At 37.2% G+C, this 24,991-nt stretch overlaps 2 protein-coding genes across 4 annotated transcripts in view; one reads left to right on the top strand and one right to left on the bottom strand.

Annotated features, from left to right (window-relative positions):
- The window catches only part of LOC105381482 (rho guanine nucleotide exchange factor 17), an 84,167-nt gene extending 64,073 nt beyond the window's left edge, over positions 1-20,094 (top strand). Inside the window, exons 4-22 of one of the 3 annotated variants that reach the window (XM_048621952.1) lie at positions 274-351; positions 9,219-9,401; positions 9,781-10,009; positions 10,186-10,498; positions 10,776-10,873; positions 11,011-11,031; positions 11,115-11,337; positions 11,418-11,509; positions 11,604-11,734; positions 12,061-12,206; positions 12,694-12,786; positions 13,001-13,272; positions 13,601-13,618; positions 14,366-14,543; positions 14,826-14,893; positions 15,296-15,432; positions 15,879-16,056; positions 17,083-17,253; positions 18,259-20,094. In XM_048621952.1, coding sequence (XP_048477909.1) covers positions 274-351; positions 9,219-9,401; positions 9,781-10,009; positions 10,186-10,498; positions 10,776-10,873; positions 11,011-11,031; positions 11,115-11,337; positions 11,418-11,509; positions 11,604-11,734; positions 12,061-12,206; positions 12,694-12,786; positions 13,001-13,272; positions 13,601-13,618; positions 14,366-14,543; positions 14,826-14,893; positions 15,296-15,432; positions 15,879-16,056; positions 17,083-17,253; positions 18,259-18,545 — 2,916 coding nt within the window. In that variant the 3' untranslated portion in view covers positions 18,546-20,094. The remainder of the gene's footprint in view (positions 1-273; positions 352-9,218; positions 9,402-9,780; positions 10,010-10,185; positions 10,499-10,775; positions 10,874-11,010; positions 11,032-11,114; positions 11,338-11,417; positions 11,510-11,603; positions 11,735-12,060; positions 12,207-12,693; positions 12,787-13,000; positions 13,273-13,600; positions 13,619-14,365; positions 14,544-14,825; positions 14,894-15,295; positions 15,433-15,878; positions 16,057-17,082; positions 17,254-18,258) is intronic. The other 2 variants (XM_048621953.1, XM_038106782.2) reach the window with 2 other exon arrangements.
- Positions 20,095-20,299: 205 nt separating this feature from the next.
- On the bottom strand, positions 20,300-22,529 carry LOC119690780. Its single transcript, XM_048621954.1, has 2 exons — positions 22,391-22,529; positions 20,300-22,021 (listed from the first exon to the last, which is right to left on the bottom strand). The coding sequence occupies exon 2, from the start codon at positions 22,012-22,014 to the stop codon at positions 20,488-20,490; it is 1,527 nt and encodes a 508-aa protein (XP_048477911.1). The 5' UTR covers positions 22,015-22,021; positions 22,391-22,529; the 3' UTR covers positions 20,300-20,487.
- Positions 22,530-24,991: the final 2,462 nt, after the last annotated feature.

Below are 24,991 nucleotides of genomic sequence, written 5' to 3'. Positions count from 1 at the left end.
GTTGAGAAAAGCACCAAATTACTCCTAAACGGAAAAGTCTAGCTTAATACCACCTTCTGGAACATTTAACAGTGCATTAGGATCGCACCTACTAAAAACGGTAATATTTTTTCCAAATTTGTAATTAAGTAGATGTTTGATAAAATTGGGGTTGTTTGGTGTCGGCATTTTTTGAGTGGAAATTTTCATTGCCCGTGAGTGTATTTTTGTAGCCCAGTGTGTGTGTTGTGTACCTATATAAAGTATAGTGATAAATGTTTTCTTTTTTTACAGGACACGAGAACGCACGTCGTGGTCGAGCTATATGAGACTGAAAAATCATACGTGGAGGCGCTCGAAATATTAGTCAAGGTAAGAGATAGTTATCTTTTAAATTATTCTGATCAACTATTGTTTTAAGCTGCGTACAGACCGGCCAAACGAACGCCAACGAACGGGTATCGTTGACCTTCGTTGCTGCAATCTGCCCTGTATAATGTATGATAAATACCCATCGTTGGGCGTTCGTTGGCCGTTCGTTGGGCCGGTCTGTACTCAGCTTTATAAAATTTTTGGACTTTTATCCATATAAGTAAGTGCTTAGTAAAACCTTTGTTATTCACGACTTTTGTGTTAGTAGATTTGATTAAGTTCAATTATGCCACGAGCTTTAGGGTGAAGGAAAACATCGTGTGGAAACCTGCACAGTATAGTCACCTCTGACCACCCCTCATGGATTACAGTCGTGACTGAGTATTAGTTATCGGTCGTTTACTGTCAAGCTACCGCTGCACGGGTTGGTTATCGACGCCGACGTAGATGTCGACGTCACTTTATCGCGAATCGCCATTAATAGGTGCAATAGGATGGACGGCGGCGGCGCCTGACCCTAGCTCAAGTTTCCTGACTTACTTATAAGAAAATAGTTAGAAAAGAAAATTGCAGAACGAATAAAAATAATGCGGAAATGACAAACCCGCTGGTTTCCTTCCATAGCTGCCCAGCGAAAAATGCAAGGAAGATTCTAGAACTTATTTAATATAATCCACGTGAATCTCAGCGGGGCTCCATCAAGGCTCTATTGAGAGAGCAATACTTTCAGGAAATATTTCCACAGAAAATTCTAATAAATCACAGGTTGAGAAATGACTGGAAAATAAGGTTGATCTGAATAATCTTCTTTTTTAGTGCACAATATCTGCTTTATTAGTTTTTTATATACGCGCAAACTACACTCTATGCATTTTTTTGTTATCACATTAATTATAAAATTCACAGCATGGGTCTCATCCAAGTATGGAGGCTTGTTGCCAAAATCTATATGATTGGCAGACACGTTAAGATAATTCAATACAAATAATTTATGTCCCTTACCAGCAATTTCCAAAAAATATTAACAGCCCGGAGCCAATCTTGTGACTCAGTTTTTTACACCTTATGGGATAGAGATTTTTTGCGATGTCATAATAAGTTAAAAAAGCGGTCTTATTATTATTGACTATCTTTGAGTTACAGAGTTATACTTACACCGAGGGAGGACTATGCATAAATGATATAAATGTACACAATCATTATAGGTACCTACTATCAACAACAATGAAGGAAAATTTTGTTTATACGAAACTGTCTACACGGCCAAAGTCTTCAGTAAAAGGCAACCTAAATTATTAAAGGTACATATTAATAGCTTCATTTTCCTCCTTCCCACGCAGACTCTTCCCAAACCGCCGTTTATTCATATTCCAAGCCCATTTCCAAGCGAATATAATCCTTATCTCAATCAGATTAGTGGTTATTAAGTGCAATTATTGTGAGAGATACTAAATGTATAATTATATTTTTTATAATATGGGCCAATAACTTCTTCAATAAAAACGTAATTGTTGAACTAACTAGCTTTTGCACTTGATTGTTTTATGTGAATCCATCAATAAGTTCGTATTACTTAAAGGTTTAATAAAATGCATAGGACTCATAAAAGTGAAATGCTTTAATTAAAAATAAAGAATTAAATAAACAAACTAAACTAAATGAATTTATACATAAACTTGAAATTATCTTCAAGATTTTCCTTAAAGCTTGCACGGCTGAATATTGTAAGATTTTGCGGGAGCAAGTATTATGGCGAAAACATGTTTGTTGAAGTCTAAAAATAAAACATTATCCGGCATTATTTCCTATTTACTGACTAAGATCCTAGTCCAAATCCTGAAGGCCCTGTGAATGTTAGATTACATGGGTAATATGACTGAAAGATGCTTCTCTCCTCATAAAAACAGTTCTAATGAACATTACTCGATAGAGCAGGGCCGTAGTATCCCAAAGCAAAATGAAAACGACACAGCGTACGAGGGTCACTCTAGTTTAACAACTCTAAGCCCCTGTTCCACAATGTCTGGTTAGTGGCTACCTGTGAGATAAAATACATGCTGTCACTTTCTGTTATTATTTTTTGACAGTGACAGCATGTATTTTATCTCACAGGTAGCCACTAACCAGACATTGTGGAACAAGGCCTAAGTTGCATAAAGGGACTTTAAGCTAATGGCGACCTTAACCCTCAAATTCATAGAACGTATTGTTTTACCACAGGGTTAAAATTGACTTTGAAACACACAGTTTCGACTCTTTACGTGAGTGAAAAGGTTGAAATTCGTATATCACAACGTCAATTTAGGGCCTATTCTATTCTATTCTCTATTCTATTCTCTTATGGGGGTGTAAGTACCTGCACGTGGCTCTCTCGAGTGGAACCTTTGTGCATGTCCCCAAGGTCTAAACTGCCTTCCTAAGCTTGGACCATTTCCCACCACGCTGGTCCACTGCGGGTTGGTGGGTTCACATATCTAGATGTGCTAGATCTAGATATGCAGGTTTCTTCACGATGTTTTCCTTCACCGTAAGAGCGATGGTATACATTGTACTTAAGTTAAAAGAACTCATTGGTACATGTCAGCGCCGGGATCGAACCCGCATCTCTGGCGTGAGAAGCGGGCGCTTACCCGACTGAGCTACCACCGCTCTCAATTTAGGGCCTATTGTAAAGTGTAAAAAAGCTCTATGAATTTGGGGTATAGCTGCCTTGCTTTAACAGTATACGGACAGGAAGAGGCGGACATAATTACATTAGCTTAATGTTTATTTCTGCAACTCAGCGTAAAACTATGTTTTGGTGCGATACTGCACTAACACGACTCTATTTCGTTGTATTAAAGGTAGCATAGCAATTGCACGACACTTAATTTCGTTCGATTTTTGTCGAACTAGAGTAACCTTCCAGTTTGTAGTTCCATACATCGAAAAAGGAAAACGTATTCCTCTCATTCCGTTGACCTACTTCTGAACCTCATCCATGGGACACTTAACAAGTTTATCCAAACCACTGACACACTAACTTGTCAACACGTTTCTAATTATTATGGCTGATCGGGAGCTATCTCGGACCGTCTACTGTATCCTCCAGAGAATACAGATCAATATTGCGTAAACTGTAACGCTGAACGTAGGTATAACCATCCCTATAGGTACCGACGCAAATTTTCCGACAACCTTCGTACGTCTGGTAGATTATTCTAGAATGTTGGCGAGAGTAGAGGTAGGTATACAAATACTTGAGAGTTTAATGCTGTGGGGACAAATAGGGAATGTCAAGTAATTAAGTTTTTGGCTATGAATCTGTGGAACTTTTTGAATACTTATCTGGGTAACTGTGGTGGCGTTTGGAAAATTTATTCAACAAAACCGGGACTCATTTGAGTAGCATAGGTATTGTTGGATAAATATATTTAATAAAATAAATATTATATAGGTTTTTGCTCACGTGAAGGTTCAAGGTCCAAAGCTCGGCATGGAGGGCCCTCCCGATGCTTGAGTAATCCGTTTTAATCTTGAGGTTCTCACACACAAAATCACATGTCCACTTATAATCGTATACACAAATATAATGCCTAATAGCAGCTGGTAATATTTAACCGAAAATACAAATATTGCGAATATCGAGACCGCGCCGAAATACAAGAGCAGATAACCCGACGAGAGGCTGCCAACCACTGAGTAGACTGTCAAAAATAAAAGAACCTACCCACATACAAATATAAGAACCTACCCACATACAATTATTAAAGTGTTCGTCGGTACCGAACAGGTATACTAATGAATTCTTAGGAATTTGTATGTCGTATAAAATGTTTATTTTCGGTTTAACGGTGAGCTGAATGAAATTCTCGAGTTCTCATATACTTAGCATGATTTTAAGCGTTTATAGCTTTCGTTTGTCATAAAAAATGTTAGCCTCTCAAATAAAGTTATCACGTTTCACCCTAAACCTCAGCATTTTAGTCGCTTCAAAACAAAAACAGATGCCAAGTACACGCCACGCCGAGACTACATACATTTACATATCTTTTCACACCCTTCAAGGAGTAAGGAGAAGTAAGTGTGTATTTATGCGTATCTACAGTTAGCAAAACAATAGAATAAATCTTTGAACCATGTTTTCGCAATTTGTGGCCTAAGCGACCACAGCGAAAAGTATGCGTGATTCTAATTAACTTATAGGTAGCTCTAGGGTTACCACCACCGAATATAAGTAATTAAAAATCGTGAACCTATAGTGCACTATTATGGGGTATTAATAACAATGACTGCATTAGTTTCAACTCTTCAAAATACAATTATGTTATTCATTATTTAAATATGTATATTGGAAGTTTTTGTTAAAGCTTTGATATATTTAGTTGACTGTCATTATCATCATCAGCCCTTCCTTCTGGCCATAGGCAACACCTAAATAACGCCACGACACTCTGTCTTCGGCCTTTTACATCCAGCAACTACCGGCTGCGTGTCTTAGACAGCGTGCCAGTAGCCTCCAATGCTACGGTTGCTTTTTCGTAGGCTCAGTTTCAGATGTTGACGGTTCTACCTTTTTTGGCATAACATTTATTTGCCTAATCTCGTATTGCATAGTAACGTTTGGTCAAAGTCTCGTTACGCCGAAAATTGTATGGCATAAATCTCGTTTAGTAAAAAGTTATTTCGCATAACATTGTTTAGCCTAATAATGTTATGGCCAAATCTTGAATAGCCTAATAATGCTATGGCATAGGTTTATACAAAGTAATAATATTCGTTTGGCTTTAACTTTGACGGAGCGTCTCCCTACATAGCGCAAACTGGTGCCTTGTATTGTTTCCGCTGTTTGGAAAACGCACCGCTCCGCTTCGCTGCGCTCCGCTTTGGTTTTGATGAACATGTGCACCTAACACGCTCCTCCTCGCTTTGCTCGTCGTCGCACCTATTTTAAGGTTTCGATCTCATGGGGTTTGTAATAATTATATTGGTCGTTAACTTTCGATTTTTTGATCATACAATATCGTGATTTTCGGGATGTGGGAGAAAAATACCACAATTTGTACATTTACTACATACTTAATATATTATTTATTAAGATAACATTAGGAGAAACATGATTATACATAGGTATAGACGAACATAAATTTGAGCAAACGAAACTTAGGTGTTTAAAGATTGTGCCTAAAGAGTTTTAGACGAAACGAGCCTTATGCCACATAAGTCTTGGCAAAGTGATGTTTCGGCCAAAAAAGTTTAGACCATACGAGTTATGCGAAATGAGTTTTGGTCAATAAAGATTATGCGAGATGAGCGGAACCCGATGTTGACTGTACTTCATCCGAAATACGCAACATATAACATACAATGTACCAACATCTCAATTCATAATGCACAAACGTTCCTGTTTCAGTATTCATACCGCGCTCGCTTCGTCAGTGTCTATTGATACACGATAATTCAATTTCCACGTACGTCACGATATAATGAAGCTTCCTGCCTCTGTCACATCGCACGGACTGTGGTTCCCCATGGCTTGTCATAGAACTATTTGAGTTTGGTAGTTACCTCTGTAACTCCACGTAGTTTTGGCTAGTCCGCAGGGTTTACATTGTTTAAAGTAAAGACAATGGCGTTTATTAGTTGCTTCTGTACTGATTGCGTTCTTCGTATTTTAGTTTTAGACCTACCAAAGGCGCTAGTTTCACAGCAAACTCTTGAAGCTTAGGTTGTTGATGTCCTATCGCACCCCAGCCCTGGTCTCCGCCAATGTCCGCCATTTCCATCTATTTGCTGCTATTATTTTGGCCTCGATTCAGCTAAGTCTCAGTCCGTATAGGGACTTAACAAAAATGTATCGTGTCCAACATTGAGTTTTTTTTTTTATCACATTGCGAAACCCAGAATAAGGCATCTTTACAGTTTCATGGCGGCCCTGTAAACGCTGCGGCAAATAAGATTGGGAGACAATTTTGCAAGATGGCAAATAAAATTGGGTTACGTCAACCCAGGCCTATCTGGTTATAAGATTCACCGAGGCCGCCACAAATTAACTTTGTTATAACAAACCCAATATCCTGTTAGAAAACTGGGCGGTAAAACTAGGTAAGCCTGAGCATTTTTCTCTGCTGGCAAGTGCCTGTAATTCTGTAATTCAATTTTAAATGGCATCTAATAATATAATGTTCTTGAAGCGTCCGTAGTCGAGCTAGCTTCAGTCATCGTACATAACTGATCATTGAAGTTAAGCAATTCATCATGCCACATTTCAAGTGATTGTGTTCTGGGCGCTTCCGTGTTTCGGACAGCATGTTGCCGTGGGTCCCGGTTGCTGTTTCGGCAGCAGTCGTGAAGCTTAGTCAGAGGCCCATAGGCAGACGTAATTGTTTAGAATGTCCTTATGAGACATCCAGTTTCGGCTTGTACGTTAGCTTTATTACAAGATAATAATAATATAATCATATATATTTTTTAATTTATTTAACTCTTTATTTTACTAATAATATCTAATAATCATTGACATATACTTTTCTCAGCTGAAAAGGGTACGATGGTTTGTTTTGTTTATCTTTGTATTTGCTACTGGGGGGCACTCTCTCAATCGACGAACGATCTAACAAGAATATCTTAATTCAGCGCTCAGAAGCTTAGGAAAAGCTAAATTGCAGCGCGGACTATGACTCTATCTCGTTGTATTAAGCGTGTCTATTGTGTAACAATTATTGTTCGTACGTTCGTTGAGAGTGACCCCACAAAGTTGGTTGGGCGGTCGATCCATTTCGACGAAGTTTGTTCTATAATTGTTTTGGGCTCGACAATTTGTCACCTTAACTCATACAAAACTGTAGTTTGGTTTTCAGATAACCGTTATATGGTTTGCTTATCTATTTTAATACATACATATGGCTCACGACTGTAATCCCCGAAGGGGTAGTCAGAGGTGACTCGCAAGAGAGTCACCCGCTTTTTGCTGTACATTTGCACTCACGTGATAGGTCGCGAGCGTATCACCGTTTTTGGAATGAGCACAGTGCACTTAGGGTACATATCTAGAAATCTAGATGTGCAGGTTTCCTCACGATGTTTTCCTTCACCGTAAGAGCACGTGGTATAATTTTATTGTACTTAAATTTATTATTTCTAAAGAATTCATTGGTACATGGCTGGATTAAACATAACTAATTATTATTCGATTCATAGTGATCGAACAACACTCTGTCATCACTTAAATACAAATAGTTATTTTATTCTCGCGATGGTGTAAAATACGAGTTTGATTCACTCCACCGAACTAAGCCATATAATCGCGACATGGCACGAATATCGGCTTAGGTCTTGTATCTGAATATTCCGAGTTCACTCAATAATCCTATTGAAACGCATCGGTCCTGAAAATCGAATCAATCCTTACGATATTTTTCCAATAAACATTTTCACTGAGGGGCAGTCTGATTTTCCAATACTGTGCTTAGGTCATGCCGTATCGTATGCGATGAAAATATTGTTCAAGGGGTATATATGTACACTCACGAGCAACGGAAAAGTTCAATCCTCCATTGACGCTTCATTATGTCAGTTAAACTTAATCATTATTCGTGAGAGAGAGAGAGAGAGAGAGGTTTTATCGTGACAATCAGGGGAAGAAATAAGTAGCCTAAGTAGGTAACTATGTAGGTACCTACCTACATTATTTATATCAATATACCCACATATTATTAAATTTGTTTATAAGAAGTAAATGTAAAAAAAATAACACAGATTTTTACCAACTTCAAAAAATCGAGTGTATTTTTTTCTCAAAAGAGTTTTCCTTCATGAAGTATAGAAGAAAATAGTGCTCCTAGAATAGGAAACCTTCGGATTGTCTACAAACTATGCGTTGACTTTACATGAATAGTAATGAAGCCCAAGAATTCCTGAAGTTAAGATTGAAATTCAGTTTGTTTGTACCTCAACATAGAGTTTCATTTCATTTGCTGTGTAGTTCTGGAGCGCATTGTGATAGTTTGCATTAAATTATGAAAGTTGGAATACTTGCATACAAAGTGATGCCTCTAGCGGAATCTATCAGGAATTTTTTGACAGAAAATGTAGGAAGATGACAGAGGAAAATGTTTTTTATTTTATTTTAAACTATATAACCTTAGCGCAGGTAACTATAGGTACAAAAGGTACTAAAAGTATTAGTATTCATGATTTTCACGAACACAGCAGGTACCTAGTGTCAAACGAAATATAAATCGCCGGTTTTTGTATAGAGCACCCTTTATATTTACTCTATCCACTACTGACGTCGTGTTTATGTTCCATATTGCAGATCGTAAAGTGTGAAAGGTTTCTTGAGGCAAGTATTTTCCTGAGCTAGAAAATTGACGTAAAAGTTTCCTGTTCAAAAGATATTTCTAAGCTTTCCTAGCAAAAGTTTAGGTGCCGTTATTATAAATATTTACTGTGCATTTTACGTATTTACTTAGCGTACCCTCATTATTTATAATGTAGAAAAAATATATCTTTAAAACGTCCTTGTTTCTATGTCTTGTCATAAAGTATGTCGCTTTACGCTTTAAGTCGTTACTAGATTACCTATATTATAAGATTTATAAGTAATTTATTACGATGTAAAGTGAGTAAGTACTATACCCAGACCCACCCTCAGTAGTATAGAATAACGAGTACTACTAACGCTGTACTTGTTATTTTATGCTCAGTAGTCAACTGTTGACCACTACTTAATCTGTCTAGCCTTCCACCACTGTGGCATAACCTAGCTGCAGTATTTAATCACCAACACGCCAACAACATCAAAACTCCATGTCTCCAAACTACCTAACCTTCAACTCGCACCATCACCACGCACCATCTAACCCGCTCAACTATCCTGCTTCCAGAAATACCTCCAGCCCCTCAAGAGTCCGGAGAATGCGGCCCTACTGGACGCGTTCACCGTCGACGAGATCTTCTATCAAGTGCCGAGCATCCTCAATGTGCACCAGGTCTTCCTGGAGCAGCTCAGGAGACGGCTCGAGCAATGGGATTTGCAGCAGAAAGTTGGAGATGTTTTCTTGGATGTGGTATGTGTTTTGTTTTTGTAGTATTGGCACTCGGGTGAAATGATTTTGCAATGTTCCGCTGCCTGCTAGACTGACGACCTTAGGCGGCTAGCAATGTGGATGGATGAGGACGGCTGAGGACCGAGTGTTGTGGTGCTCCTTGGGAGAGGCTTATGTTCAGCAGTGGATGATTATTGGCTGATGATGATGATAATTAATGTTTCGCTTATGAAAAGTTGATCGCGTGGAGGTTCCTTGTCTTCACAAGACTAACATTTACTATGGTATGTCTTTACAAGAATTTCATTTCCTATGATTTGCCACCAGATGACTTTTATGCCATATTGAAAATTTGCTTTATACATTTTAATGGATAACATCACACCAATCTCCTTTCCAGTTTACAAAACCCACCGTGATGGACACCTACATGTCTTTCATAAACAACTTAAAGAAAGCGAAGGAAACGATAAAGTTGGCTGCATCATCACGACCAGCCTTCGCGAGGTTCCTCGATGCCATGGCCAGAGACCACAAGGGGAAATTGTCACTGGACAACCTACTGATAAAACCGGTGCAGAAGTTTCCAAGCTACAAGCTGCTTATACAGAGGCTGATTAAACACACAGGTAGATATAGATAGACATTGGAACTATAGATAGATATTGGTAATAACGACAATTTAATTTTATCGGCTTTAGGAGCAAACATTAATTATTATTTTGTTATATTTTGTTCTTATTGATTTACTTTAAATTTGAATGCTTGTTCCAAAAATAAATAATAAATAATGTGTATTCCGCAGACCAAACACATCCCGACCACAAACTCCTACTTGAAGCGCAAAAAGAAATCCACGAGTTACTAGAATTAATAAACTGTACAGAACGAGAAAGCTTAGAGCTGGAAATGCAACAGCAAACTCTGAGAGAACTGGAGCAAATGATCGAGGGTTTATCGAACTTAGTGACTCCAGACCGAATGTTCCTGAGACAAGAGACGGTGACCATGCCGTCAGCGCAAGGGGCGATCAAAGATCGGGCTTTATTCCTCTTCAGCGATCTCCTTCTGATTACAAGCGTCAAAAGAAGAACGGGGACAATAAAAAAACCTATTCCGTAAGTTGCTTTCAATAAAATTCTTCAACGTAGGTTTTGTTTCAAGATTTTAAGATGCTAGAGATAAATAAAGTTACTTAGTTACTTACTCACGGATTTTTTCAAATAATGCAATACGGATTTTTTTCAATTATCGTTAATATACTATTGCTCTGGAACCTACTATACCCTGTATTGTTTATTAGTACACCAATAAGAGGATAAAGATACAGAACTTATTTTATCGGTACAAATAGCGGTGTTTACTTTACTTGATTATTATTGTTCCTTATTCCAGTTCATACCAGTACCAAACGAGTATAGCAAGTCAAATGGAGGGTAATAAGTACAAGCTACTGATGAGAATATCTTTGGCAGATCTCGAAATTGTTAAGGGTAAGTTTTACTAAACATAATTTTATTCTTCATATTTTATTATTATCATGGAAAGTTACATCTTCTTTTAGTCTAAAATGACCTACGTAACATAATCATGCTTCCGTTACTAACCATATTTTTCATTATATTCTTAGTTGACCTTGAACGGGCTAAAGGTAAACATCACATTAAAAAATACGCTATAGACATAACATTTTACGATGATGATCCTCTAATAAATGACGTTCAATATTTTCAGCGAAAGATGAAAACTTGCGAAAAATAATGCTGGAAGTAGAAACATTAATAGAAGATGTTAATACACTGACTAGGATATCAGAAAATGTGGCAGCTTTACATACACAACACGCATCGTTAGAAGAAATGGTCAGAGATATGCTACACAATTTGAACAAACAACTATCTGAAAGACAGAATAGTGATACACAACTATGCTACATGGAGCTCAGTTTAAATACTTCGTAAGTTTTTATATCTTCTCAGATCTTGTTCTAGTTAAAAAGTTCAATGAAAATAATGTTGCCTATGTTTACGTTTACAGAAATGGACCAGAGAACCTAACGGTAATATTCCCGAAAACAGAGAAACGGAACAATTGGGAAGAGCTAATAAATGAAACTAAACAGAAGCTTTGTAAGTTTGTTTCATTAACAATTACGAAATATTATTATTGTGTGTATGTAAGCAAAGAGATTTTGTATTAAACGGTGAATTTAATATGTTTCAGGTTTATACAGTCAAGATCGGCCACCTCCCGAGTTCCTGTCTCCAGTTCCCATCAGGAAAACTCGAGCTGGCTTGCAGTTCACGTGCGCTGCTCCCACCATACCACCCAAAGGGCAAGCTCCTGATGTTTGGGTAAGAAATGTTTTATATAAATTTCTATTGTACGACCGGTTAGTGACTTCGAGTGTGGTTTCGAAAGTTCCGAGTTTGATCCTCGGTCAGGACAAATTTTATTGTATCATTATTTTATCAGGATCTATAGTGTCTTGAGACTCTTAAACGAATTTTCGTTTTGAAACATACCTACGCTGTGAGAGTTATAATTTTACTGTTCATGATTATGAAGATACAATCGTAGAGAACACGTTACGGACTTTACTATTAACAACAACTGTATTACTAACGGCATTTTTAATAAAAACAATTTGATGATCATAATTATTACTATCTACTTCCAGGTGTGCAACAGCGACGGCTACGTGGGCCAAGTCTGCGTGCTGACCCTCTCCCCGAAGCCGCAGGTCACGTCGTGCAACGGCGTCTGCAACGCGCGCATACTGTGCGTCGCGTGCGTGCCGCCCTCGCACCCCACCGTGCATGTACCGTGAGTGTTTATTCACATTTATTTATTTTATAATTTCTTCGTAATTTGTTTTTTCATCTTCATTTGTTTCTTTAGTTTTATCGGTTTCTTCAGCATTCTCTGCTTTGTTACCTTCATTTGCTTGTTCATTTTCTTTTTCATCTGTTTCTTTACCTTCATCTGCTTTCTCACCTGCGTTTGTATCTTCATCTGCATCAGCTTCACCTTCCTAGTTCTCCCTTACCTTATTATCTTCACAGAAGAAATTACTTACTTTACTGAATATAAAATACACAATTGCTTGTCGTAATAAGATTTTACAAATGAAACGAGGCGACAACAATCCCTTTGGAATTAACATACAGCTTATACCAAACTTAAACTATTATTGTTTTAGTCAGAGAAGCTCAAATTGTAGTTTAAATAATATGTCTGTTCCGTATATACACCTGAAACATAGCTAAAGACATTGGTGAGTGCTAAACTATTGTGTTTTATATTATTTCAGAAGCACGAGTTCGTTGAACAGCTCGAGTTCAGGCAAGCCCGGCATCAGTGTTCGTGACCCTGATGATAGCTGCAAGAACATACGATTGGACAGGTGAGTTATCCTCTTCTCTTCTCTTTGAAAGGCTAATTCCCAACTGAATACTAGATAATAATATTTTGTACGTTCTTGTTGGTTTATGTCTAATTGTCCATCATGCCAGTTCCTTCATCTCTTGCTACACCACAAACTTTACTAACAAAGAAAAATGTTTATTTGCTTGCTTTCGTGTAATTCTTATTCAATATCCTATTCAATCAATCCACAGCTCATCATCCAGCGACGAAGACGACGACGGTTCCTCAACGAGCGAGAACATAGACGCGCTATCCCTCTCTGACACACGAAGCCACGACTCAGCCAGCCTGCGTCTCCAGAACAACCTGGCCTCCAGTGGCAACCATCGACAGACGTCTCTCACTCCCAATCATAGCAAGAGCATGAGCTCACCGTATACTGGACAGAGTATTACAGTGCATCCTGTCATGAAGTCCAGTTCGAACCCGGCTGTTGATAAGCAAGCTATGGGGATCAATTCTGGTAAGCTTCTGAATTTGCTTTTCTTTATGCAGGCTATTTTATCATGTAAATGGAAAGCTTCAGATAAATAAAACATAACGCTTTACAGGGTTCAATTGAACAACTTTCCCCAAAAAACATACCCTCGGAAATTACTGCCGATTCTATCAACTCTTGTACAATAGTCCACAGTACTTGTGTAATTTACTTTCGAACGGCAGATCGAGGAAATAAATTAATTTCTGATCAATGAATCTCAGTATGTAGTTTATATTGATGAGATCTATTTAAGACTATTAATTAATTATTGTTACTAATGGTTTGTTATTCCCTTATATGAACCCTAAAGGTGGAAGATCTCTATTGGGTAATGTTAAGTTAGGCAAACATAGCAAACTAATTTTAGCATGGCATAGTATACTCGATAAGAATATTATTGAAATATTCCATATCACTTGCAAATGGCTACTTCACGTGCATTGCTTCATTTCACAGGGTATTTCTAACGTACGTAGGGCAAAAGGGGTGACTCAGATTGTAATTCTGAATATCTAATTTACACACTGACTGTTACTGTAATCGTGAATATTCCTCATATTAAAAAGTTACGTAATCATGAAAGTTTGTATGGATATTACACAATTCAGTTTTTTAATCACAAATGGTTTATTCACCCTCTTTCGCCTTACTATAATACCCTTTTTCTAACACGCAGTTTTATATAAATTCAAATTAAATTAATTATTTAATATATTAGTTAGCAACAGCAACATTAGCACTTGTGACAAACACGGCATATAAAACTCAACTATCACAGCTTTGTTTACGAAAATAAAAAAATATCTCTGCTATAAGAGCTGAAGAAGACCTGTGGTTCAGACCTTACCGATGTCAATATGCGGTAGCTCCGAGCATCAGCTTTTGAGCTTTTCTACATGATTTTATGCTTTTCAGCCGTTATTTCCTTCACATTTACATTCCTTACATTTGCAAAACAAACTGTTGACAGGAATCCTGATGCCTTATTTGTTACCTACACTTTGTATAATATTTAGTAAAAACAATACGTCTAGCTATTAGAAACCAATACTAACATTATCACCATAATTTCCAGGTACACTATCATCGCCGGCCAGCAGACAATCCTCAGAAGACAGTTCCACAGCAAACCAACCGACCATGTGGCTGGGCACAGAAGACGGATGTATACACGTATACAACTGTCTAGACAACATACGGATCAAGAAGAACAAGGTCAAGATGCAACACAACTCGGGGGTGCATTCTATTGTGTGAGTTATTGAAATTGTTTTGATTTTCACCACGTTTGTTCCACGTTGCCAGGTCAATGTACCCGACATACTGAGTTTACTGAGTACCATTTATAGTGGGGCCACTCTTACTATTGTAAAATACCATGATCCCAAAGTGGAAGTTGCTACAGTATCAAATCTGGAAACTGAAAAGTCATTGATAAAGTTGTAAACCTTTTGTTATATGAAGCGCTTGATGTTTAAATGTTATAAAATTCAAAACTATTTAGGTATGTAATGCGCGTTTTCTTTTTTTTTCAGGTTTGTGGAAGGAAAAGTGTTTGTTGCCCTCGGAAATGGTGATCTTGTGGTTTACTGCAGAGATATAGGTGAGTTTTACTTAATAATATTCTAAACGAATATACTTACAGTGATAAAAAGAGTACCGAAAGTTGGTAAAGAGAAACGAAAGTTGGTAAATCAAAGGTATCTTCAAAACAAATTAAGTTTTTTTTTATTTGTAGGTACCTACTTTGTTAGTCATTTCACTTTTTGTTAAGTATTGTAAATAAATATTTTTTCAAGAATTTATAATACTCGTAGGACATAAGTTAAACAGAATGACCTGATTAACTCACTCCATTTCACCTCAACATTTATCGTCTCGAAGTTGCGATATCGCGCGTGAAGACAATTGATTTCTATTTTGTCTGATTTCCCTGCATTTAAGCGGTTAATATAACACTATTTTCAAACTGTTCGTAGCTACATAATGTTCCTTCTCCCTTCAGACGGGTCTTGGGCGGAGAAGACCACGATCCCGGTGGGCACGGGCAGCGCGCCTGTGAGCGGCATGCTGCTGTCCGGCGGCAAGCTGTGGTGCGCCACGCACGCTTCTATCAAGATTATTAATCCGCATTCTTTGAAGGTAAGATTGTCAAGGTTCATTGTTTACATAGCTAAATACAGGTCCGCTCATGGATCGCAAAACTTTTTGTGTGAAAGATGAGGTCATTTCATGAAGGTGAGGAATTAGCGAAAAAAGGCGTCTCGATAGAAATTTTGTAGATTAACCCCCAACCCATAGACACTTTTTTTGTCATTTTACAATAGTTACACTTTATAATGGTTTAACATTAACGTTGTGTAATACGAATTTCAACTTTTAGAGTGACGTAAATAGTGGAATCAATTCACGATCACGTTAAGAACCATTACATACCATCAATATAAATATTGTGTTTATGATTAAATGTGCATTTTACTAATTGAACATTAATGGTACTTAGTTACTAATTGAACATTTTAAACACAAAAAACTTAGCAAATTTATGAACCTCATTCTTAACTCATCTTCATCTTCTTCATCTCCAGGTGGACGAAACATTCCAAATCAGCACCGAGAGCAAGCCAATAAGCCACATGGCGGTGGCCAACGGCGCCATCTGGCTGTCTCTGCACAACGCGGCGCAACTGCGCTGCTACCACGCCGCCAGCCGCGAGCAGCTCGCCGAGATCAACATCACGCCCTACGTCACCAAGATGTTGCATGGTGAGTGTATTTAGATGATCTTTTTCTTCATGTGTATTTAGATGATCTTTCGGTGAGGGTGTTTACAGAATCTTGTTCTTCGTGTTTATTTAGATGATCTTCTTCATCGTCTTGTAAGAGATGCGCTCTTTTCGGTGTATTCCAAGCAGTTCTTTCATCTTTTAGATTACCTTTACCTAGGTTTTCAGTTGGTCTACATATTCTTGGTCTTCCTCTGCCTCTTTCTCTATGATGTTTCCTTCAATAATGTTTTTTGTCGTGCGTCCTTTATTAGGCTACCAAATTTTGCCTAGAAGCGCTTTTAGCTATGGCTACCTCTAGTTTCGTATAATAATGGCAGTGGCCAACGGCGCCATCTGGCTGTCTCTACACAACTCAGCCCAACTGCGCTGCTACCACGCCGCCAGCCGCGAGCAGCTCGCCGAGATCAACATCTCGCCCTACGTCACCAAGATGCTGCATGGTGAGGGCAGTAGGGTATCCCTTAGAGTATTACCTTAGCTTCTTCTTCGTGTTTATTTAGATGACCTTCTACATTGTCTTGTTGCAGCTGCGCTCTTTTCGGTGTGGTTCTAGCCAGTACTTTTAAATCTCTTAAATGAATCTCCTGAGTTGGTGTTGGTTTATATAATATAATATGTCGTGTATATGATCTCTATCAAAGAGAGAACTTATAGTTATACATTTTCAGTAAGTATCGTACAAATTGTTATGGATTGCAGTGTGCCGAGCTTCATCGCAAATGTAGCTCTGTATTATACAGCGTTTCCACGTGTGTGCGATAGTATACCTATAAAATAGGTTCATTGAAGTTACTTTCTTTGTATCCCTCTATCTATCTTTTGATCTATCTTAAATTCAATATTAGTTGAGATAAAAAAATCGTTACCTATTGCGTTGACACGTTATGCGTCTTTTATTCACCCAATCTAGAGGTAATAATAGCCTTCTCTATAGCAGATCTTACAAAAATCTCGAACTTACATTGCCAATCCAAATTCATCGACAAATTCCCTTCACCCGCAGGTTGCGACGACATAATCCGGCAGCACAAAGCAGCCTGCCTCCGCGTGACGGCGCTGCTCGCGCACCGCGACACGCTGTGGGTGGGCACCAGCGCCGGCGTGCTGCTCACCGCGCCGCTGCACAACTCGCCCAATAGCAGCGCGGCTAACTTCACTACGCCGCCGCTTAGTGGTAAGTATTTTAAAACTGACAGTTGCGTAGAATTGGAGCACCAAGTTTAGTAGCTACCGTACAACCACCGACTCATCGCTAGCTTGTCAAATTTGACGTAACTGGTATGGATCTCACAGATTTTTAACAGGCGAGCGACGCGACGCTTCTTAACGATTGTTAATTGGTAATGTTAGGCCTGGGTCTCCTATTTACGCCGTAGATCGCGTCCAGCGTCACGCCGTAGGCCGCGTCATGATGCTCACTATAGAAATGTACTGATGCGGTCTCCCTCACACGCCGACGTTTGCGCGTAGACATAATGAGCATTGTGACGCGGCCTACGGCGGTGACACTTGACGCGACCTACGGAGTAAATAGGAGACCCGGGCCTTAGTAGTAAACACACTTGGCTTAAGTATATAATGCAGCGCTGAGATAAGCTGGATTGTTAGTGAGTAGCGCTTAGCTTTGGTGGTAAACTGAGCCTTGGTTACTTTTGTCAGAAGAATATTTATTTTTATCCTGCGCACTCTGTCAGGACTTAAACGAGCAATGCTTTGACAATGGTGACTAACCATAGTCTAGCACCGATACCATAACAAATTATAGGAATATCGAAAGATCGTAAGAGAAAGCACTGGTAGAGGTATTTCCTTTATCTTATTTTTAGTACGGGAATACCTACTCCTGTTATATTTTTCCACCAGCGGTCATAAATATCAATAAACACCTAACATTATTATTTGTTATTCCTGGGAAACCACTCGACGTGTTTGTTTATTTTGATATTTAAGATATCGTTATAGCGAGACTCGACACAAGATAATACGTATAGGTACTTTCGGAAATCATAAGTTACGTTTGAAAATAATATTTAGGTTAGCGTAGGTGGTATGATGGAGGCCAGTTGAAACGTGAATTGGTTCTGATATTAATAAATTTATATTCCGAAAGCTCTATTGCAGATAATATATTATGTATGATAGATAAAAATACATAAAAGATAATGCTCTTCTTTCACAGGCGTAACCTACGGGCACACGGGTCACGTGAGGTTTTTGACGATAGTGGAAAACCCAGCAGCAACAAAACCGACAAAACCAACGCAGTCATCACTGAAGACGAAAGCTTTGAGCCGCAGATCGGCCAATGCTGAGAAACTACAGAAACAAGCAGAGCCACCTCAGAACACTAAAGAAACCCTGATAATATCGGGCGGTGACGGATACGAAGATTTCAGAAACTCGTCCAGCACAGAAGATGCAGGCAGAGAGGACTCTACTAATCATTTACTTCTGTGGAAGGTTTGAAACAAGCGGAGGCCAACAGGGTTCATTTCTATTTCCAACGCTTTCGCGTGTGAAGGTGTCGGGAGATTTAGTTCGAATCAGACTCGAGTTTCCGAAGACTTGTTATAGTTCTCGGGGGCCGAAGTATCGATGAAAAGCCTAATTATATTTTTTAAATGTTTTTTTCGTTGAATGTAATTAGCGTATGATCCTGCTTTGTTTTAAAAAGTAAACGTACTTTATGGTAAAAATAATCGTCTAAAATTAAATGTTTTTTGCACGTGCGGGCGATGGTTTGGTATTGTTGAGATTATTAACGATTTAATTAGGGCATAAAATGTCTGTATCATCTTTAGAGGTTATAAAATTTATAGAAAGTTTTTGAAAGTATTTTAAATGTAATGCAGTATTAATAATTATTTTTAAATAAATGCGTAATACATTCATAACCTGTTTATACCATGTTTGATAAAAGTGTTTTTAGATCTTTTGATGTACCATATCAAGACAAATAATCTATTATAATTATATGAATGTCCATATACCTACTTACCGTTGTCTAGAATTTGTGATGTGTAAATGTTGAGATCCTAATTTGTCCAAGAAATAGGTGTGAGCGTTTTGCGATATACAGCCTATTTACAATACAGCGATCTCCAATATATCTACCAAACTTGTAGATTATGGAGAAAGCCTACAAAATTCGAGATCGTGTGTGTGCAAAAGTAAACAGCTACATCATTTTGTCGTTATTGTATCATCGGCGAATTGGTCATAGACCTACTTTAAATCTAAGAACAGATAGCTTACCGCAGCCTGTAGTCTACAAATACACACAACATTTCAAAATCTGACGAGCATAGATTTTTCAGATAAGTTTCATCCCGACAAATAAACGTTGAAAAAAATAATTGCAAAAAGTAATATTGTCATGAAATAAATAGGTACCGATTGATAAATAACTTTTTTATACAATGTTGAATGCTAACATTGATTTTCCATTTTTGTTTACTATCTTCTTATGTCGGGATTGTCGGGCTCTATTTAAATTTTCAGCAGAAATTGTCACGAGTACAATATGTAAGTAGTCAATACTGACTTGTTTAGGGTATTATATAGCTGTATATTATTGCACATGAAGTCACACTTTAAATTGCCTTACTTCTAATCGTTATTTTTGGAAATTTTGAACAATTTCAGCTTAGTCATAATAAAGGTCTCTTCTATTATAATGTATTTTTAATTTGTGAAGAGTAATAATTAAGAAATCACATACATACTTCTTTAAAATTTCATTGGAATATACTTAAGTGAACTAGCTGGTTTCACATAGCTTGTAGTTCTGACTTCTTGTCTATTTAAGTAGATGGTATTTATATGATATCGTACTTACACGTTGTGTTAACATCTTTTTCAAAATGTTTAAATTTCTGTGATTGCTCAAGAAGTATTCGAGTGTTACCTGCTCTGAGATTAAATGTGGAAGAAACAGATTAGAATAATGAAATAATTGATTGTTTGGATTCTAAAAGATGTAATATTGCAGATGGTATTAAACAAACGTGACATACGAAGTGTGTTTTTTTTCATAGAATTTTATATCCTATAAGATAAGATTTGTGAAACTTATCATCGTGTTTTATACAGGGTGTTGCAAAAAAGGTACGCTAAACCTACTACTAATACTAAGCGGAAACCTACGCGCACAGCATGTTATATCCCTGTAAAAGTGTATAATTTGTAACAGGTGGGTGCTAAAAAATAATCAATACAAGAACAGTTGATAATTTATTTTATCAGAAACACATTCATTGCATGCTATTTTTATTCGATACAATTAACTACTCCTTAAAAGCTAAGCATTTACAATAATATCATTATTTATTTCTTGTATTAAAAAACAAGTTTAGAAAACTACTTATATCTATCCAGCCATTAAATATAAGAGTTCCCTATGTTAAATCTAATTGCACATTTCTGATACTTGATCTAAAAATTCCGCTAGATATTCGTCTTTGTTCGTCCAATCATTGTTCTTTTTTCCTCTGCTTACAAAGTATGGATCAATTTGTAATTGGGCGGCCAATTTATTCAATATCGCTCTTCTGCCCCTATCGCTGTCTTGCCCCTCTCTTTTATCTTTACCCGCAGCATTTTTATTTAATAAAAGAATGTTTACTGTGGCACAAATCAATTCTTTGGCTTTAGCATATTTTTTATGGAGTGCAGTTGAATTATCCGCCTTGATGTCACTTTCGTCGCTGTCTTTCTTACCTCTGACAATAAAATAAGGATCATTTTTTACTGATTTTACTATCTCTTCGATTGCACCGCGTCTGTCTCTTGCAGCTTTTTCCAAGTAAAGTTTGTTGTGATTCATTTTTTTACCCCTTGATATATAAAAAGGATCCACTTCTCCTGATGACCGACTGCTTCTTTCTACTATGATATAGTGGGGTTCGTCAACGTACATTCTATCATCATGAACAGTACTAGACTGAGATGGATCTACTTGACTGATAGCTTTTTTTGTTGCCTTATAACCCATTTTCTGCCGTGGTTTTCCATCAAATAAATGCTTTAATGAACTTTCTCTTCCTGTTGAATGCGAAGAACCTTTTCCGTACTTTGACTGATCACTTTTTAATTTAGAAAGGTTTACGATTTCTTCTTCAACGTCACTAATAGCATCACGAATGGAATCTTTCAAATCCCGACGTCTTCCTCTGTTACCCCAAAAAGGTTCTTCATCTATCTGTTCCCAATTTTTCAATAATCTTGCTTGTCGTCCGCGGTTACTCCAAAACGGAAGTTCTTCACGTCTCCCCCTATTACCCCAAAAGGGCTCCTCTTCTCTTCTACCACGTGTACCCCAGAAAGGATCATCTTCTTGTCTCCTTCCCCGGTTCCCCCAAAATGGCGAAAAATCATCATCATTCTCAATTTCATCAGATGTTCTCCGCCCTCTATTACCCCAAAACGGAGACATTTCATCTCTTCGTTCTAATTGACTGTCATACATAGAACGACCTTGTTGTAATGATTGGTAAAGTGGATCATTACAATGTTTACAGTTCCTTCCCATCATACTTGTTTCATACGGATCAGCTATCGGGTAGTCCATATCTTCGACAAAATTTTCTACTGATGAACTATCACGTCTACCTCGGTTACCCCAGAATGGAGGATCTTTGACAATTTTTTCGGCAGCTTTAAGTATTCGGTTTTTTAAATTTGGATTACTTCTCAGGTCAGTCATTAAATCTTCATCTGATTGTTTTTTACCTCGGTGAGCCCAGAATGGTTTGTCATCCTCATCATCATCAATTGACCTTTTGTTCCGATCAACGTTTGTGAATTTCGAATGGCTAACATTTTTTATGTTTTTATGACTAACTTTTACCGTTTTGTTTTTATTACTGTCCTTGCCCGCACTCAAATTAGTTGTTATAAGAATTACAAAGAGCAATAAATGAATTTTTCTACGCATCGTTGTTCTGGGGACAAAAACAAAATATATTTTATTAACAGGAAAAGGCATAAAAATCACACTCTAATGTTTTATTTCAGCCCAAACTGACATAATATCAGAAAATTTGCCTAAGTAGGTATCTATTTATATTAATTTTATATAGGTAAATAGATATTCTAATAAGTTTAAAAGTTTTGGGATTAATTTATTCGTCGTCGGATCGTATTAAAAGGATAGTTTTTTAATTACAACAATTAAAAATGTATTTATAAATTGCAAATGATTGATTTAGAATTCAGTAAGTAGGTTTTACAAATTAAGCAAATATCTGCTAGGTACAAACAGACCAACACCCAAATATTTAAATACAAAAAAAATAAAGTTTAAAACTTACGGTTAATGGGTCCGATGTAGCCAAATATCATATGACCATAATTTCACTTGCAACCTTTTGCAATAGCTTATTAGCACTTCTTAGGCAAAATATCTTGTAGATTTTTTATATGATCTCCAGTGGCCTGTGGGTTACGTTGTGAGGACCAGAAAATCTTACCCCAGCTTTTATAAAGGCGCTAGAAGGTAGGCGGACGTCTCAAGGGGTGTCAGATGGAGGAAAATTTCATTTTGTTTTTTGTCCCCTTTGCTTTTCTACTGGGACAGTGGTCGTTATTAAATTAAAACAATATGGAGCTTTGTATTGCGATGGACATGGCACACTGGTTGTGTAGTTTGAAATAGTGTTTCTTTAAAATAGTGTGTTTCTAAATACTTAAGTAGGATTCACGAAGATTTGTAGAACTTGCACGAAAGAAGCCTCTGAACCTAATATTTGTCGGATGAATCTTGTGACTCGGACTCTTCACTGCTGGTTAGCTTGCACCTTTAAATACGTAAGTCGCTTACTTTTTTTTGCTAATAATGAATAATAAATAAACCCCTCATAACTTTACTCTCGTCCTAAAAATAAGGGAGATTACAAATTGTTGTATGTACTTGGGCCAATAGCTAAAAACATGGTTATTATAAATAGGAAACATGAATTAGTTAAATTCTATCCTCAGAATTTCAGGCCTTTACGTTAGTATATATTTTTTTTTAATATTTCCTTCCTACATTACCAACATTGTTGCAACATTAGTTCAGCTCGTATGGACAACCCTTGATTTTTAAATATCTTCGATACTGAGCCAGCTTTTACATAGAAATCCAATGAATACATTGAGCTATGATAATAAAAACATGAAGTTAGGAAATCCAGAAAACTATACCATTTATTATCAAATTAAGCTTGTGTCACTAGTTTAATTAATTTATTAGTATATAATTTAGCACCTAAGTTCAGGGCATACTGAAAACCAGCGCTGCATAGATTATACGAGGTATAACTCGCAGCATTGCTGAGTTTGTCCTTTTGCCACCTTTTAATCTTAAGTTAATTTTTGTATTTGTGTTTTATTGTGTTTTCCCGATTATGTGGCAATAAATGTTTTTTCTTTCTTTCTTTCTTTCTTTCAGTGGTTTGCTATGTACTATTCGGTACCTAAGGTCAAGATCAAGGAAAATTTGATTATGTATGATCGTGATTTGCAAGCCTTTCAAGTTTCATCTTTCGAATCAACATCTACATAGATTCTTATCAATTTTTGGAAAACCTCAAGTAATAGCCAAAAAAATAGTAGGATGAACTTGACATTCGATGCATAAGTAGTAAGTTTGTATGTGATGTAAAAATACACAACGCTCAATTAAAACACTGTTTGTCACCGATTTTAAAGGATTGGCCAGACAGATTTGCATCAGCTGCTGACTGTCCGGGGTTCGCCAAACCTACTTAACTTGTATGGTAGATTATCATCACACACAAACCTTTGAAGGCTTATGTGGTGTTGTATATTGTTAATTATATGTACCAAAATGTGTTTGTTAATAAATAAATAAAAAAATAATAAAAACTTACACTCTCGAGTAATGAGAAGTTCCGTCTTCAGTGTATATCAGAATCAGGCGAGATGTCAGTCGAGGAGGTTATTGCTCTCCTATAAGAACTTAAAATGTATAACACCATTAACTTTGGAAGATGTAGAAGACTTCAACCTTATATCAGAAAAAGAGCCCCTTATCCTAACGGAGAGTAGTTTGTAAAAAATTACGTTCATCTCAAAATTTTATATGTAGGTATGTATACGATGAATAAAAACTTTTAACTTTAGAACCATTAACTTTGGGAGAGTTAGAAAACTTCAAACGTATAACACCATTAATTGTGAAAGATGTAGGTAGAAGACTTCAAGTTAGTGTGCGTGCACGATTAACTTTGTGACACCAAGAAGACTTTAAACTTATAACATCATTAACTTCGGAAGATGTAGAAGACTTCAAACTCATAACACCATTAACTTTGTGAAACGGATGTAAAACTGAAGGCATCAGTGTGCACGGACCACGGGCGGGGCACAGGGCAGCGGTCACTGCGCGTTACGCTGTCGACTCCAGATTCAACATGTGAGGGGAGACTCGGGAGAGTAGCACCTGCTAGGACTGTAAAATAATACTTAATAGTAATATCATTAAATTAATTTATTCAAGTAATAAGACTGAAAGAGTTGGTTAGTAGATTAAATCGTTTTAAATGATTTTTTATGTGAAAACGGCGATACAGCTCGCGTTCTATCACGTGAGTACAGCAAAAAGCGGTGATTAACTTGCGAGTCATCTCTGGTACCTCTTCAGGGATCACAGTCATGAGCATACATTTTATTATGTATTGTATGTATGTCATGTAGCCGTGGTGAAATCCGAAATGATAGGCAGTCTACGTAGGGAATTCGCTATCCTATGCACTGGTACGTAAGGCCGCCTATTGTACATTAGTTCTAGTCTATAAGTATGTTTTTTTTGTATGTCTGATTTATGTGGTGTTCAATAAAGATATATTCTATTCTATTCTATTTTTTGTTACGTTCATTTGTAACCTACATCTACATATACGAGTATT

This window comes from Plutella xylostella, chromosome 7 (assembly GCF_932276165.1).
Source record: "Plutella xylostella chromosome 7, ilPluXylo3.1, whole genome shotgun sequence".
NCBI classification, from domain to species: domain Eukaryota; kingdom Metazoa; phylum Arthropoda; class Insecta; order Lepidoptera; family Plutellidae; genus Plutella; species Plutella xylostella.
This window is presented reverse-complemented; position numbering and strand designations above follow the sequence as displayed.